This window comes from Trichosurus vulpecula, chromosome 4, assembly GCF_011100635.1.
Source record: "Trichosurus vulpecula isolate mTriVul1 chromosome 4, mTriVul1.pri, whole genome shotgun sequence".
In the NCBI taxonomy this organism is placed as follows: domain Eukaryota; kingdom Metazoa; phylum Chordata; class Mammalia; order Diprotodontia; family Phalangeridae; genus Trichosurus; species Trichosurus vulpecula.
The window spans coordinates 108,938,440-108,951,811 of NC_050576.1; the positions used below are offsets into that span (position 1 = coordinate 108,938,440).

At 44.9% G+C, this 13,372-nt stretch overlaps 1 protein-coding gene across 2 annotated transcripts in view; it reads right to left on the reverse strand.

The window, feature by feature from the left end:
- Window positions 1–3,384: 3,384 nt before the first annotated feature.
- PIGR (polymeric immunoglobulin receptor) overlaps window positions 3,385–13,372 on the reverse strand; it is a 28,644-nt gene continuing 18,656 nt past the window's right edge. For both annotated transcript variants that reach the window (XM_036758127.1, XM_036758129.1), the window contains 7 exons: window positions 13,002–13,328; window positions 10,242–10,559; window positions 8,119–8,221; window positions 7,313–7,434; window positions 5,718–5,846; window positions 5,275–5,333; window positions 3,385–3,963 (listed from right to left, as the gene is read on the reverse strand). In XM_036758127.1, coding sequence (XP_036614022.1) covers window positions 3,865–3,963; window positions 5,275–5,333; window positions 5,718–5,846; window positions 7,313–7,434; window positions 8,119–8,221; window positions 10,242–10,559; window positions 13,002–13,328 — 1,157 coding nt within the window. In that variant the 3' untranslated portion in view covers window positions 3,385–3,864. The remainder of the gene's footprint in view (window positions 3,964–5,274; window positions 5,334–5,717; window positions 5,847–7,312; window positions 7,435–8,118; window positions 8,222–10,241; window positions 10,560–13,001; window positions 13,329–13,372) is intronic.

Genomic DNA, 13,372 nt, shown 5'->3' on the forward strand with positions numbered 1-13,372 from the left:
GATCAGCCCTTTCAGCAACAGTGAAGCAGCAATCAGAAATCTTGATGATAAAATTGCACTGGATCCCAGGATAACAGAATCTGAGAGTTCAAAGGGACCCCAGAGGCCATCAAGTCCAACCCATGCCCATAACAACCCCCACTATACCATAACCAAGTGGTTTTCCAGTTTCTCCTTGAAGACCTGTAAAGAAGGGGAGCCCACCACCTTCTGAAGCAACTCCTTCCATTTTTGGACAGCTCTCATGATTGGGAAGTTCCCTCCTGATATCAAGCCAAAATCAGCCTCTTCTACCCTTTGCTGCTGGTTCTGCCCTCTGGGGCCAATTCAGAACAAGCCTCATTCCTCTTTTTCTGTGTCAGCCCTTCAGATACTTGAAGATGGCTCTCATGCCCCCATATCCTCCTTCCCTTGAGCTAAACATGCCCAATTGCTTCAATTGATCCTTCTAGGACATGGATTCAAGGCTCTTTATTATCCCGGTATATTCTAATTCAATTAGATGAAAATAGATTATGGAAAGAATCCAATGCTTAAACCAATTACTCTAGTGGAGACACATTCCACTTAAGATCTGGACCCTGGAGACTCTAAATGCTACCTGGGATTCTTTATAGGGAGTCAGCCACCTGCCCAGGGCCCCAAGGGAAGCCTATCCTCTCTGTACTGTCAGATAGGGAAGCAACCAGGACCCGAGCCACCTCTCAGCATTTGGCTGAATGCCCTGGTGTTCTGAGAAACTCCAGGCTTGCTCCGGGGAGTTCATCCCACCCTGGCAGAAACCACAGATCCAATTTCATCTATTTCACAATTTTACAAAGGGCTGGTCCTGGCACAAAGCATATGTCCTGATTCCTATATGTTGTCACTCCCATTAGAATGTAAGCTCCTTGAGGACAAGGACTGTTTTGCCTTTTTCTTTGTATCCTCAGTGATTAGTACAAGCAGGGATAGGTGGGTGGAGATAGGGTCACATCCCTGAATTCCTCAATTCAATTATTTTATTTACCCCACTTCAGCCAAAGAATCTCCCAACCCATCCATCCAAGCACTAGGCTCTTGAGAGCAGGAACTATTTGTTCTAGTCTCTGTAACTCCAGTACTTGAGTAGCAGTGTAGAGGAGTGGATAGAGAGCCAGCCTTGAAGGCAAGAAGACTTGGGGGTGTGACTATACTGACTGAGCAAGTCACTTAACCTCTCACTGCCCCAGGAAAGACTCCAAGACTACAAGGTACAGAGGTGCCAATCTGCATTAGTAGAAGGGGTGTCCTAGACCAATCAAAGTAAAGGTCCAGTCCCTATCTCTATGCACAGTGTCTTTCCCACGGGGGGGGGGGGGGGGTTAACAAATGTTTGCTGAATTAAATTGGTGCTGTTGGGGTTACCATGGTTGAAGATGGTCCCAGGCCCACCAAACACTTTATGTCTCATAAGAATAGTATGCGCCATTTTATAAGGCACTTACTATGTGCCAGACTCCGTCCTACTAAGTGCTTTATAAATATTATCTCATTTGATCTTTATAAAACTCTGGGAGGTAGGTGATATTATTATCCCCATTTTACAGGTGAGGAAATTGAGGCAGATAAAGGTTAAATGACTTGACCAGAATCATGCTCCTAGTAAGTATATGAAGTAGCACTTGAACTCATGGCTTCCTGACTCCAGGTTCAGCAATCCATCCATTGTGCCTCCTGGCTGCCAGCTGCTTACTATGAGGGCCATTGGTTAACGTGAAAGATGTGGTACCTGTGCACCCTGGTGAAGTGGAAAGAACGTTAGACTCTACCATCATCTTCTTATGCTGTTTGAAGGCAAATTGCTGAATCTGTCTGTGACTTTAGATGCTCTTGTAGAATGAGGGTAAACTAACTCTTCCCCACCCCCAAGGACACACAACAGCAGCCCAGCCCCATACTTATCCCCTAGGAAACCAAAACTCAGAGAAAAAAAAAAGTTTTGATAACGGATATTTGTAAATGTAAAGGACTTGACTGACTTAGGGGTCATGAAGCATTCAGTTCAATAAAATTCAACTCAGTGCAATTTAATTGAACTCCAAGCAGTGATGGTTGAGGCTATGTTTTGAGAGGATTAGAATGTCCTTCTCCTTTCTTGGCCTTGGGAACTGGAAATCTTATGAAGACTCTATATCAAATCAGCCCCGAAGGGGAAGGGAGTTATAGCAAAGGAATGTGGGGGGTCAACGAGGAGGGTATAAGAGCCTTTCTAGAAAGAGTGGCATGTTAGAGTGTCAGTGTGAGTGAGCTCCTTAGGAGTAGGGACTATCTTTGGCTTCTTTTTGTGTCCCTGCTGCTTATCGCAGTGCCTGGCACATTGTAGGTGCTTTGTTGTTGTTTGCTTTCAGTCATGACTCTTTGTGACCACATTTCAGGTTCTCTTAGCAAAGACACTGGAGTGACTTGCCATTTCCTTCTCCAGCTCATTTTACAGATGAGGAAACTGAGGCAAACAGGGTTAGGTGATTTGACCAGGATCACCCTAGTGCTAGGAAGAATCTGAGGCAAGATTTGAGCTCTGGAAAAGGAATCTTTTTGATTCCAAGCCCAGTGCTCTATCTACTGCACCACCTAGCTGCCCAAATGCTTTTTTTTTGACTGACAAAGATAAGTGTTTTGAGAAGGAACCCAACTTAAGCGCAGTTGGAACAATGACAATCATGATATTTAATCAGTTAGTAGCTTGAATTAGGGAAGCATGGGTGCTGCCTTAGGTGGTGGTTGTTATCGTTCAGGGGTTTAATCATATCCAACTCTTCGACTCTTCCTGACCTCGTTTGGTGTTTTCTTGGCAAAGATACTGGGGTTGTTCGCCATTTCCTTCTCCAGCCTTAGATTGGAGAGCTCAAAGAAAAGCTCCAAAGCCATTGATTGAAAATCACCCTCTTCCCCACCCTAATCACTGGCCCTTCCCCACCCTGTTAATCTGTAGAATGAGGCGAGATCAGTCCTTCCTTTGTCCATATCTGGGGGAAATAGGATCCTTCTGGAAGGCTTCCTAGCATGCCCAGTGCCTCTCTTCTTACTGTCTCCTTTAGTCTTTCTAAAGTGGAAAATCTGCCTCCCTCCCCTCCCCCTCTCCTTTCCAGCAGTGATAGTGCGGAAGATCCTGGAACATCTGGTCCCAGCTCAGCTTTGTGTCCCTTAGGAAAGTCATTTCTCTCACTGGACTTTAGTTTCCTTTTCTGTAAAATGTGGTGGGTGGGCCACACGATCCCTAAGGTCTTTTCTAGCTCTGATATTCAAGATTTCTCTGAATCCCAAAAGAAATATGAACCGGATAGGGGTGCCCAAGAAAGGTGTTAGGGTTTGACACCTGACAAAAAGCCTCCTTCTAGGAAATAGATTAAAGTTTCCACAGAAGGCAGGAAAAAGTCCTTTTAATCAGCTGAGTGTGCAATGATGGTGTGACAGAAAGATCTTGGATCCTATCAACTTCTTCGGAATAGAGATCCAGGGAAATGATTTAACTCGAAATCCTTCTAAAAACAGAGCAGTTCCTTCAAGGTCTGCATTCCCTCCTTGCCTATACTGCCATGGGAGGGGGGCAGGGGAAACTCAATGGAAATTAAGCTGATGAATTATTGGATCCTTATCTTCTCAGAGGAAAAGTTGAGGAGGGAAAACTAGGCCCAGGCTAGAGTCACTGAGCCACAAACCCTAGGCAGGGAGCAGACAAAGTCAGGGGAAGGTGAGGAGGGCAGATGTGCAGACCACATGGAACAGAGGGATTGCTGGGTTGCTGATAGGGTCTGAGAAAAGGTGATCCTGGAGGTCATGCAGATGATTGAGCCAAAGAGGGAAGGTGGTGGGAGACAAAATGCAGTTGGAGGGATCCACTGGTTAAGCATTACTGGGGTCATCCAAGGGAATTTCATTGGCCATGTTGTTAGACTGCAGCAGGAAGGCGGTGTAGGCCATATCTGCCTCTTCCTTGGAAGACTATGGGAGAAACAACAGGTTTCAGCTCTTTTTGTGTCAGTGGGGAGGAGAAAATGAGGGGGAGAGCAGAGTGAAGAGGACTGAAGTCATTGCTCATGCTTCCAAAGTACACAGAGGCACAACCATTCACTGCCTAGGAGAGCCCTGACCTCTGTATTAGATCCAATGCAGTTGCATTCTACTCTAACCTTGCAGGTAGGTGAGGGGGTGGGAGAAGGAGTGGAGACAGAGAGGGGTGCGGCTGTCCTGATGATCAGAACATAGAAACCCCTAAAAATACCTGCCCTACTCTCACTACCCTCTTTTGATCTATGGAGTAGAACAGCCCTTGCTAGCCCTCATCTTCCCCTGAGAGGGAATGGGGGTAAGAAAAAAAATTCAGTATGACCAGAGCACTCAGCCTAGACAGACAGGCATGCATACACAACCATGTGCAAGGAGAGAGACAGAGAGAGAGAGAGAGAGAGAGAGAGAGAGAGAGAGAGAGACACACACACACACACACACACACACACACAGAGACAGAGAGAGAGAGAGACAGAGACAGAGAGAGAGAGAGACAGAGAGAGAGAGAGACACAGAGACAGAGACAGAGAGAGACAGAAAGAGAGAGTGAGAGAGGGAGAGGGAGAGGGAGTACTTTTCTTGCACAGGAAAGCCAAGAGAGGGAAATACTTAACCCAAGGGAATGCAACATTATTGGTAAGACTATATATTATCTCTCTTATTAGAATATAAGTTCATTGAGGGCAGGAACTGTCTCACTTTTCTATTGGTACCCCCAGTGCTTATACTGTACTTGGATCTTAATAACTACCTAATCAAAGCTTTTGCATTCATCCATGATTTCAGGCATTGTGGCACCTGAGTGGGCTCCCTCTGCCCCTCAAATCATGCTTCATTGGCAACTGCCTAGCCTACCTACACTTAAAGATGTGTTGAATAGCACCCTTAAATGGCAAAGCCAATCCGGTCCAATACCAAGGGGAAAAAATACACCACCTGATCACTTGATTTCTATTCTTGGACTCTGTTTTCACAGTCTTTTCCTACCTCCTACTCAAAAGGGAAGAGCTAGCTGTAAATGCAGCCCACCTGGCACCCCTCCCTTTCCTTCCTCTCCCCTCCCATGCACACACAGCATCACTCCATCATCTTCAGAAACAAGACAAGGCTGTAATATTCTGTGAAAAGGTTTTCACTCTATACTGGTGTCTCATGGGCCCCACAGGTAGCACTGGAAATGATACCCAATGCCTAACTACAACTCTCTCATACTGTTGTGGTGAAGCTGCCAGCCTCCCTCCTTACCCTTTTGACTTGCTTAGGTTGTTGGATCTCTTCAGGGTTCTCAGTCTGAGTGATGATTTCTGTGGAAAGAGTAAAGGACCAATTAGGAAATCCCAGGGAAATGGCCCATCTCCCACTCTAGCCTCCTTTCCCAAGCCTAATATTCCCACCCTATTTTAGAACTAGAAATAATTAGCTTAGAGATCACCTAGTTCAACCCTTTCATTTTATACCTGGGAACATCCCATCTAGAGCTGGAACAGGGTGCAGCCCATTGAGGTTAAGAGACTTGTCCATGGTGCACGCAAGTACTCAGTGGCAGAATTAGTATTCAGAACCCAGGTCCTCTGGTTCAGAATCCACAATACCAAGTTGCCTCTTTCCCACACTCCCCTCCCAGCTCTGTCCTCCCCAGAGAAAACTAAAGCACACTCCTGAAGGCTCCTTTTGGTGGAAGGTCATACCATCTTCCCCTCCTAGAGTAGTCTCCTGAACAGAAGCATCCATGTTTTCATTGGCTCCAAATTGCCTGGGGTTGTTCTCTAACTCTGACATGCTGAGGTCGGTCCTGTAGCTTCCAACCGAAACTCGATCTGTCCAAGGAAGAGGAATTACATGTGGCAAGACGGAGGAGAAAGGGAATTATAATAGATGAGGTTTCCAAAGCACTTAAATATCATCCTAAAAAACACCTGGGGAGGAGGGGCCAGTGCTATTATTATTCCCATTTTAAAGTTGGGGAAATTGAGGCAAAGAGAGGATTTTTTTTAAGTTACTTGCCCAATGTCACACAGCTAATAAGTGAATGAAGTCAGATGTGTACTCAGGTCTTCCTGACTCTCGGTCCAGCACTCTGCCCACTGGGTCCCCTAGCTGCTTCAAAAACACTTAGAGATTCAGAATAAGATTAACCACTGTGAATTCTATGCCACAGCCAGAACTAGGATAGGGGGAGGGTCTGACTGCATCTAAAGCTGAATAGAAATGATCTTTGCCTAATAATGATATCTCGGTCCCCTCTGTAAGCAACAATTTTTTTTAGGAGGAGTGGTTCTGACCTGTGGTCTTGAGTATCTAGGATCCAGCTAAACTGACCTTTTTGATCTTCTTTACATATTGATGTTCCATTTTCTACTTCTGGGCCTTTGCACAGGCTGTGCCCCCTGCTTGAAATGCTCTCCTTCTTCACATCTAACTCAGAATCCCTAGCTTTCTTTAAACCCCAGCTCAAATGCTATGTCCTGTGGGAAGAATACCCCATCATCCCAGATGATAGCACCTCCTCCTCCAAATGTGACTTTGTATTTATTGGTAAATAATTACATATGTACATGCTGTTTCTTCTAGTAGAATGGAAGATCCTGGAGGGCAAGAACTAGGTGCCCAGCACCTAGCAACATGCCTGGTACGGGGTATAAATCCTTGTTGGTTAATTGATTAAGTAGAGAGAAATTACAGTGAAGGCACTCTTTGCCTGTACAGACTGGCAAACTCTTCAGGATTTGATACTAACCTGAGGCACTTAGTGGTTTCAAGATGTGCCAAGGATCACACAGTTGGTATGTATGCGTCTGAGGCAGGACTTGATCCCAGATCTCCCTGATTCCTAGGCTGGGTGCTCTCTCTCAGTAATTGAGAGTCATTAATGCTTGGCACTTATGGGTCCTCACAACTTTTAAAAGTATATTCACATCCATTATCTCCTTTGAGCTTTAGAGCAACTCTTTGAGGACAGGTGTTATTATATTCATTTGGTATATGAGGCAGTTAGTAGCAGAACCTAGACCCCCAAGTCTCTTATCTCAAGGTTTTTTACCCCCAGACCAGAGGTGGGGAATCTGTGGGTTTAAGACCACATGTGGTTCCCCACCCCTACCTCAGACCCTTCCATTTCAGTTATCTGAACTGTCCGTGGTAGACACCTGTGCTTTAATAAGACTAGCCTAAAGAGAGAAAGTGAAATCTGTCCATCTTTTTCTATCATTGCTAATTCCTTTCTATCCATTAGTACAGAAGAGTTTGTGTGTTAGGGTATTGGGGACTGAAATGGTGAACTCACCGCTGAACCTCCAACGTCGGGCTTTGATGATTCCTAGTGCCACTGCACCCACGGTTAACACGAGCGCCAAAGGCACCAGAGTGGAGACCAGAACACTGGAGCCTCCACTGTGTTCCTCAGTGCTGGAATGAGAAAGGCAGAGAGACAAGTTGGGGGGAGGGGGCAGGGCTGGCATTAGGGAGGAAGGAATGATGGAAATAGGAGGTGTCCAAGCTGACTGGAAGACAGGTTGGAGGTCAGACTTCTTCTACCTCCCAACACCTGTTGCGACTTTGAGAGCCTATTAAGTAGATCATTAGAGCCAAATAGGTTCCTAGGGATTTCAGAGAGTACTGAAGCCCAGAGAGGCGAAGGTCACTCATATAGGTAATGGCATAGCTGGAAATCAAAGCCAGATCTCTAGACTCCAGAATGAGCACTCTTTCCTTATCCATGCATCCAATACTGCAGAGCACTTATTTTAACTCTGGTGCCCACTTCCTCTGATGGCTTGGCTTGAATAGGGGTTCTATCATCTCCACATTCTGAATCCCTTCCTTCACTTAAGAACTGAAATGATTCAAATTATTTTGAAAAATTCCTGATTTAGGGGTAGGGTACCAAGTGGGACATAATTAGGGCTTCTGTGCTTTCAGAAAAGGACCCTCTAAAGCAAGGAACAAGACCATGGGTATAGCTTCAACCTTTTGCATATTCAAGCCAGGAAGCTGAGGAATTCCTCAAGAGGACAGGGTCCCTTCCTGTTACCCTTCCTGGGACCTGCTCCAGAGTAACCTGCCTCTAGAAAAAAAAAGCAACTTACTGACCTCCCCAAATCTGTAGGCACTTCAATCTCTTTGCCTCTGACTTTAGGCTCCACAGCATCTTCATTTAAGACAGCATTGGTTGGCTGGATGGCATTCCCGGAGACTGAGGCAGAGCAGAGTTAGTCATAGGTTATAGGTTATACAGAAGAAGAAAAAATAGCCACTCTCAGCTTTGAACAAACCCCAATGGGAAGATCATAGACATAAGGCTAACAGAAGTTAGGGCCACCTATAGTGTGGTTCCTAATTGCCTACAGAATAAAATACAAATTCCTCAGCCTGGCATTTAAGACCCTCCAAGTTGCATTCCATCTCCCTATGCAGTCTTTCCAGACTCTACTGTGCTTCAGGTAAACTGTATTGCTGTACCCATCTGACCATGCACTCCTGGCTTCTCAGCTCATTCTAGCTAGTCATCTTCACTTGTTGAATCCCTTCTCTTCCTTCAGAACCCAGCTTAGGTGCCACCTCCCTTTGGAAGCCTTCTCTGATTTCCCTCTGGCTAAAAGTGATCTCTTCCTTCTCTAATTTTCTCTGAGCTCCTGGACCCTGGAGATCCCTTTTTTGCCCCTCATCACAGTTTACCCTGGGCCATGCTTATTTGGGCTCACGTGGGTAGCCTGAGTTTCTTGAAGGATCGATGTTCATCTTTGTATACGCAGAGTGCCTAGCACAGCACCTGGTACATGGGATCAGGTACTCAAGAAATGTTTGCTGCGTGGTCATTGAACTGAAGGTCACATAACCAACCTTGCTCTCTTCTCAATCTACCACATTTGTGGATAGCCCTGGAAGGATTTACATCAAAGTTTGGGAAGAGATGCATCTGGGTCTCAGGGATCAGGGAACCTGTTCTGGGGTCCTTGAAGTACTTCAGTCAGTGCTCTGAGGGGTTAATAGCAAAGGTTAGAGCAGATGGATTGTGTGGGAGCATAGCTCTAGGCTTCAAAGGGACCTGAGTCCACCTAGTCCAACTTTCTCATCTTGGGTATGAGGAAACTGGGACCCAGAGAGTTTCAGTGATTTGCCCAAAAGTTGCACAGGTAACTTTCTCAACTAGAGTAAGTGATAGAGTCTGGATTCGAATCCAGGACCTATGACTCCAAATCCTTCATTCTTTCCACAGATTACTACTATCATGGGGCCCCTCTGGTTTAGGAGAAGGGAGGGGTCTAGCCAAAGAGAAATAAAAAGCCCCCTCTAGCTTGTTTGAAACTCTCTCTCCTTATTAAGGCTTATTTCATTTTCACCCTCAAAACCCCCTTTAAAATGTCTTCCAAAGCATATATTGAGGCCATTTCCTTGAAGGAATCTAAAGGTCCTTTCCAAGCTACAAAATTCTAGAACCTATCTTTGGAAGGTGTGAATAGGTGTGGAAATGCTGCCCTCTGGTGGTTGTTTGGCAATAAGCACATATTTAGAACAACTCCCAAGAAGTTCCTCAGAGATGGTTAAAGAGCTGGGGAGTCCGGTCAGCCAGGTTCAACTTTTCTGTCCATGGTGTGATTTCAGGCTCGTCTCCCGGCTGACACACCTGAGATAGCAGACTTTAAAGGACACATTCCACCTCCACCCCCATGCTCCCATGGGAAACTTTCACTTTCATCTTACACTGTTGGCAAAAAGGTTGGTGGGGGTCATAGATTAAGGGCTGGAAGCATCCTTAAAGGTCCTCTGTTCTGCCTCTTCATTCTACAGATGAGAAATAGAAGTCTAGATGGGAAAACTGACTTGCCCAATGTCACCCAGGTAATAAGTTACAAGGGTATGATTTGAACCCATGGTTTCTGACTTCATATCCAGTACTCTTCTCATTACACTGATAGTCAAGCAACTGTCAAAGTACCTTGAATGTAATTGGTGCATCATGAGTACTGAATGAATGGATGAATGAATAAGAAAATGAACTAGAGAGCATGTAAGACACCCAGAATGAGAGAAACAAACACAAACAGATAGAGAGAGACGAGAGAGAGAGAGAGAGAGAGAGAGAGAGAGAGACAGAGAGAGACAGAGAGAGAAAAGAGAGGGAGGGAGGGGGTCCAAGAGCTAAAGGGTTGGCCCAGACTAGAACTCAGGACACTGCCTGGAAGCCTGGGTTCCCCTCTCCATACAAGGCTTACCTTCTTCTTCCACAGACACACTGACTGCAATTGTCTCTCCATAGTTCTGGCCATTCTTCACACCACACCAGTACCACCCTTCATGGTCTCTCGTGACGGAGTTCAGGGTGAGAGAAACATTCCTGCTATTTTGATTGCAGTCCACAAAGGCTTGGCTACTCCCTTCCTCTTGAGTGGGCAGGGTCTCACATCCCTGGTTGCTCCATTTGCACCAGTATTTCTCGTAGGAATAAAACTTGCAGGGAAAGTGGCAGGAGATGGTGAGAGACTGTCCCAGCTGGGCCGTGACAGTCTTTGGTGCTATTAAGAGTGGCTGACCTGGGAAGAAAGGAGAAGGCCCATGGTGATGATGGGGTGGTCAGAGGAAGGGTATCAGGAGGGAGGTCCATGCAGAAGAAGTACATAAGGCCCCTACTGCTCATGACAGTGATGAACTAAAGAGTGGTCTGACCATGGCACCCTCCTACTCAATGAATTTCAGTGGCTTCCCAAGATCAAATAGAAATGTCTCTGCTTGGCTTTTAAAACCTTTCCCAAACTGGCCCCTTTCTATTTTTCCAGTCTTCTTAGTCTTACTACCCTCCATATATTCTATAATCCAATGACATGGGCCTTTTTTGCTGTTCCTGAAACACAACACTCCATCTCCAGACTGCTTGTGTTTTCACTGGTTATCCATACCTGGAATGCCCTGCCCCCTCACCTCTTTCTCCTAGTTTCTCTTGGATTCCTTCAAGACTCAGCTCAGATCTTACACTCAGCAGGAGACCTTTCCTCTCCCCTTACTGCTAATGTCTTTTCTCTGTGAATACTTTCCACTTCTATTGAAAATATCCCAGATATACAGAGTTATTTGCATATTGTCTCTTCTGTCAGAACATAAGCTTCCTCAGGGTAGGGACTGTGTATTTGCCTTTCTTTGTATCCCCAGAACTTAGCACATTGCCTAACATAACTTCTTTAATGAATACTAGTTGACTGCTTTACCGAGCTAGGCTAGTTATTATATTAACGTCAGCTTAGATTTATGAGTGTACGTTCAGGTTAGGAAATGTCTTCATATTCATTATTTCATTTTAATAGAATGTAGACTCCTCAAGAACTTGGAACCGTTTGATTTTTTGTATTCTTTTGGAGGCCAACCTGAGTAAGAACGCTGACCTTTGCTTTTGCCAAAGACAGTTCGATCTGCTCTAGGGGGCAGTGTCTAGCCAGTGTCTAGCGCAGTGCACGGAACATAACAGATGCTTCATAAATTCTCATTGACTGAGTAATTCGCCCTCACTCCAATCCTATTATGAGATATGCAAGAAGGTATTGGCATTCTCATTTTATGAATAAGGAAATTGAGGTTCATAAGAGTTAAACATCTTACCTAAGATCGCACCACTAGGAAGTGATAGAATCATTATTATTCAGATGAATATGCTATTTATTATTGAAGGAGGCTGGTCAAACTTGGTCTCTTCTCCCAAAAGAAAGAAGAGGACACCTACAGCAACAGTGACTACAGATGGAACCAGTGGGCACTAAAAGAATTGAACCGAGTCATGTGTACAACCTTACTGAGCCCAGTCATTATTGGTGTATCAGAAGGTACTCTCCTGAAACAGCCTATGAAACAAATTCCAGGGTCACTTTTAAGCCCTAATGAGTCACGGAGTTAGAGGAGAATTATCTAACATATAATAAATATTCAAATAAAATGACTTTGATGTTTTAAGGATATTGCATCAGTGTGATTACCTCCTCAGCTAAGAATAAACTAGGACCCCTCCCCAAACCTTAATAAATGTTTTTCATCAATTGCTACGGCCAACCCCCCACCCACCCTCACATACAAACCTTATCTAGTCATCAGCTTCCTAGAGATGAGTTTCTTTGCACTTAACAAGGCTGATCTTCTAATGGCAGACATATGGTTCTTCCCCAGGCTTAACAATCCTGATGCTACATTGTGCTGCCTCTCACTACATCATAGACAATATATAAATAATAATGATATTCAAGTATTTTATCACCACTGACACTGACTGCTTGGACTGGGTCATATGGGATGGATGCATTGACATCAATGTGCTTTTTCTCCCTTTCAGATATTTTTAGCTAGTACAGAAGACTGATTGGCTTGTTTGAGTAAAAATTACAACTTCAGTTGTCAGTCAGCCAGTCAACAAGTATTTATTAAGCATCTTCTATCTACCAGGCACTATGTCAAGCACTAGAGATACATAGAAAGGAAAAAAAGACCCAACCAGGCCCTGCTCTCACAGAGCTCATAGTCTAATAGGAGAAATAGTATACAAATAACCATGCACATCTACATAGACATCTACAGGATATATTGGAGATGAACAGAGGGAAGACACTGGCATTAACAGGAATTTGGAAAAGATTCTTGTAGAAGGAATAGGGAAGAATGTTCTCTGCTGGCTTAGGGGGATACTTAAGTGTTGAACCTCAAAGTCTGGAAGAAGACTGTGTCTTATACAGTGATACTATCTGGAAATTTGGATTGTCCTACCCATTTCCCCTGCCTAGGATTATTTTCTGCCATGGAATTGAAGGGAAAAAACTTTAATCTGGAATTTTGATTGGGGTGGAAGGGTAGGGAGATTGTCAAAATAAATATGGAAGGAGAAATAGTCAGTGTGGCATAATTCTGAGCATTAGTGTCTGGACCTGTGGGATGGTCCCTGAATAGGGCTTGCCCACAAACTCCATTATTACCTCTCCCCTTGCCCTTGACCCAGTTCCTACCGTCATTGATTTCAATCTTCACAGAAGACTTCCTGTTGTGCTCTCCATTGCTGAGACACCAGTAGTAGCCTGCATCTTGAGGGGTCAGCTGGTTGAGTATAACAGTAAAGATGCCATTCTCTGGCTCATCCCACAGGGCCACTCTTCCCTCGTAGGACTCATCCACCATTCCCAAACTGTCTACCAGCTTAGTACAGTGGCTGCTGCCCTCCCACTTGCACCAGTACTTCAGGGTGTTGTTCTTTTTGGGGTCGTAGTGGCAGGTTATTGTCACGGAGCCACCAGATGGACCTTTCACCACCAAAGGACTCTTGGGAACAGTGGTCTCTGAAAACACAGACAGAGGTTGGCTGGAGAGATCTCAGCATAGT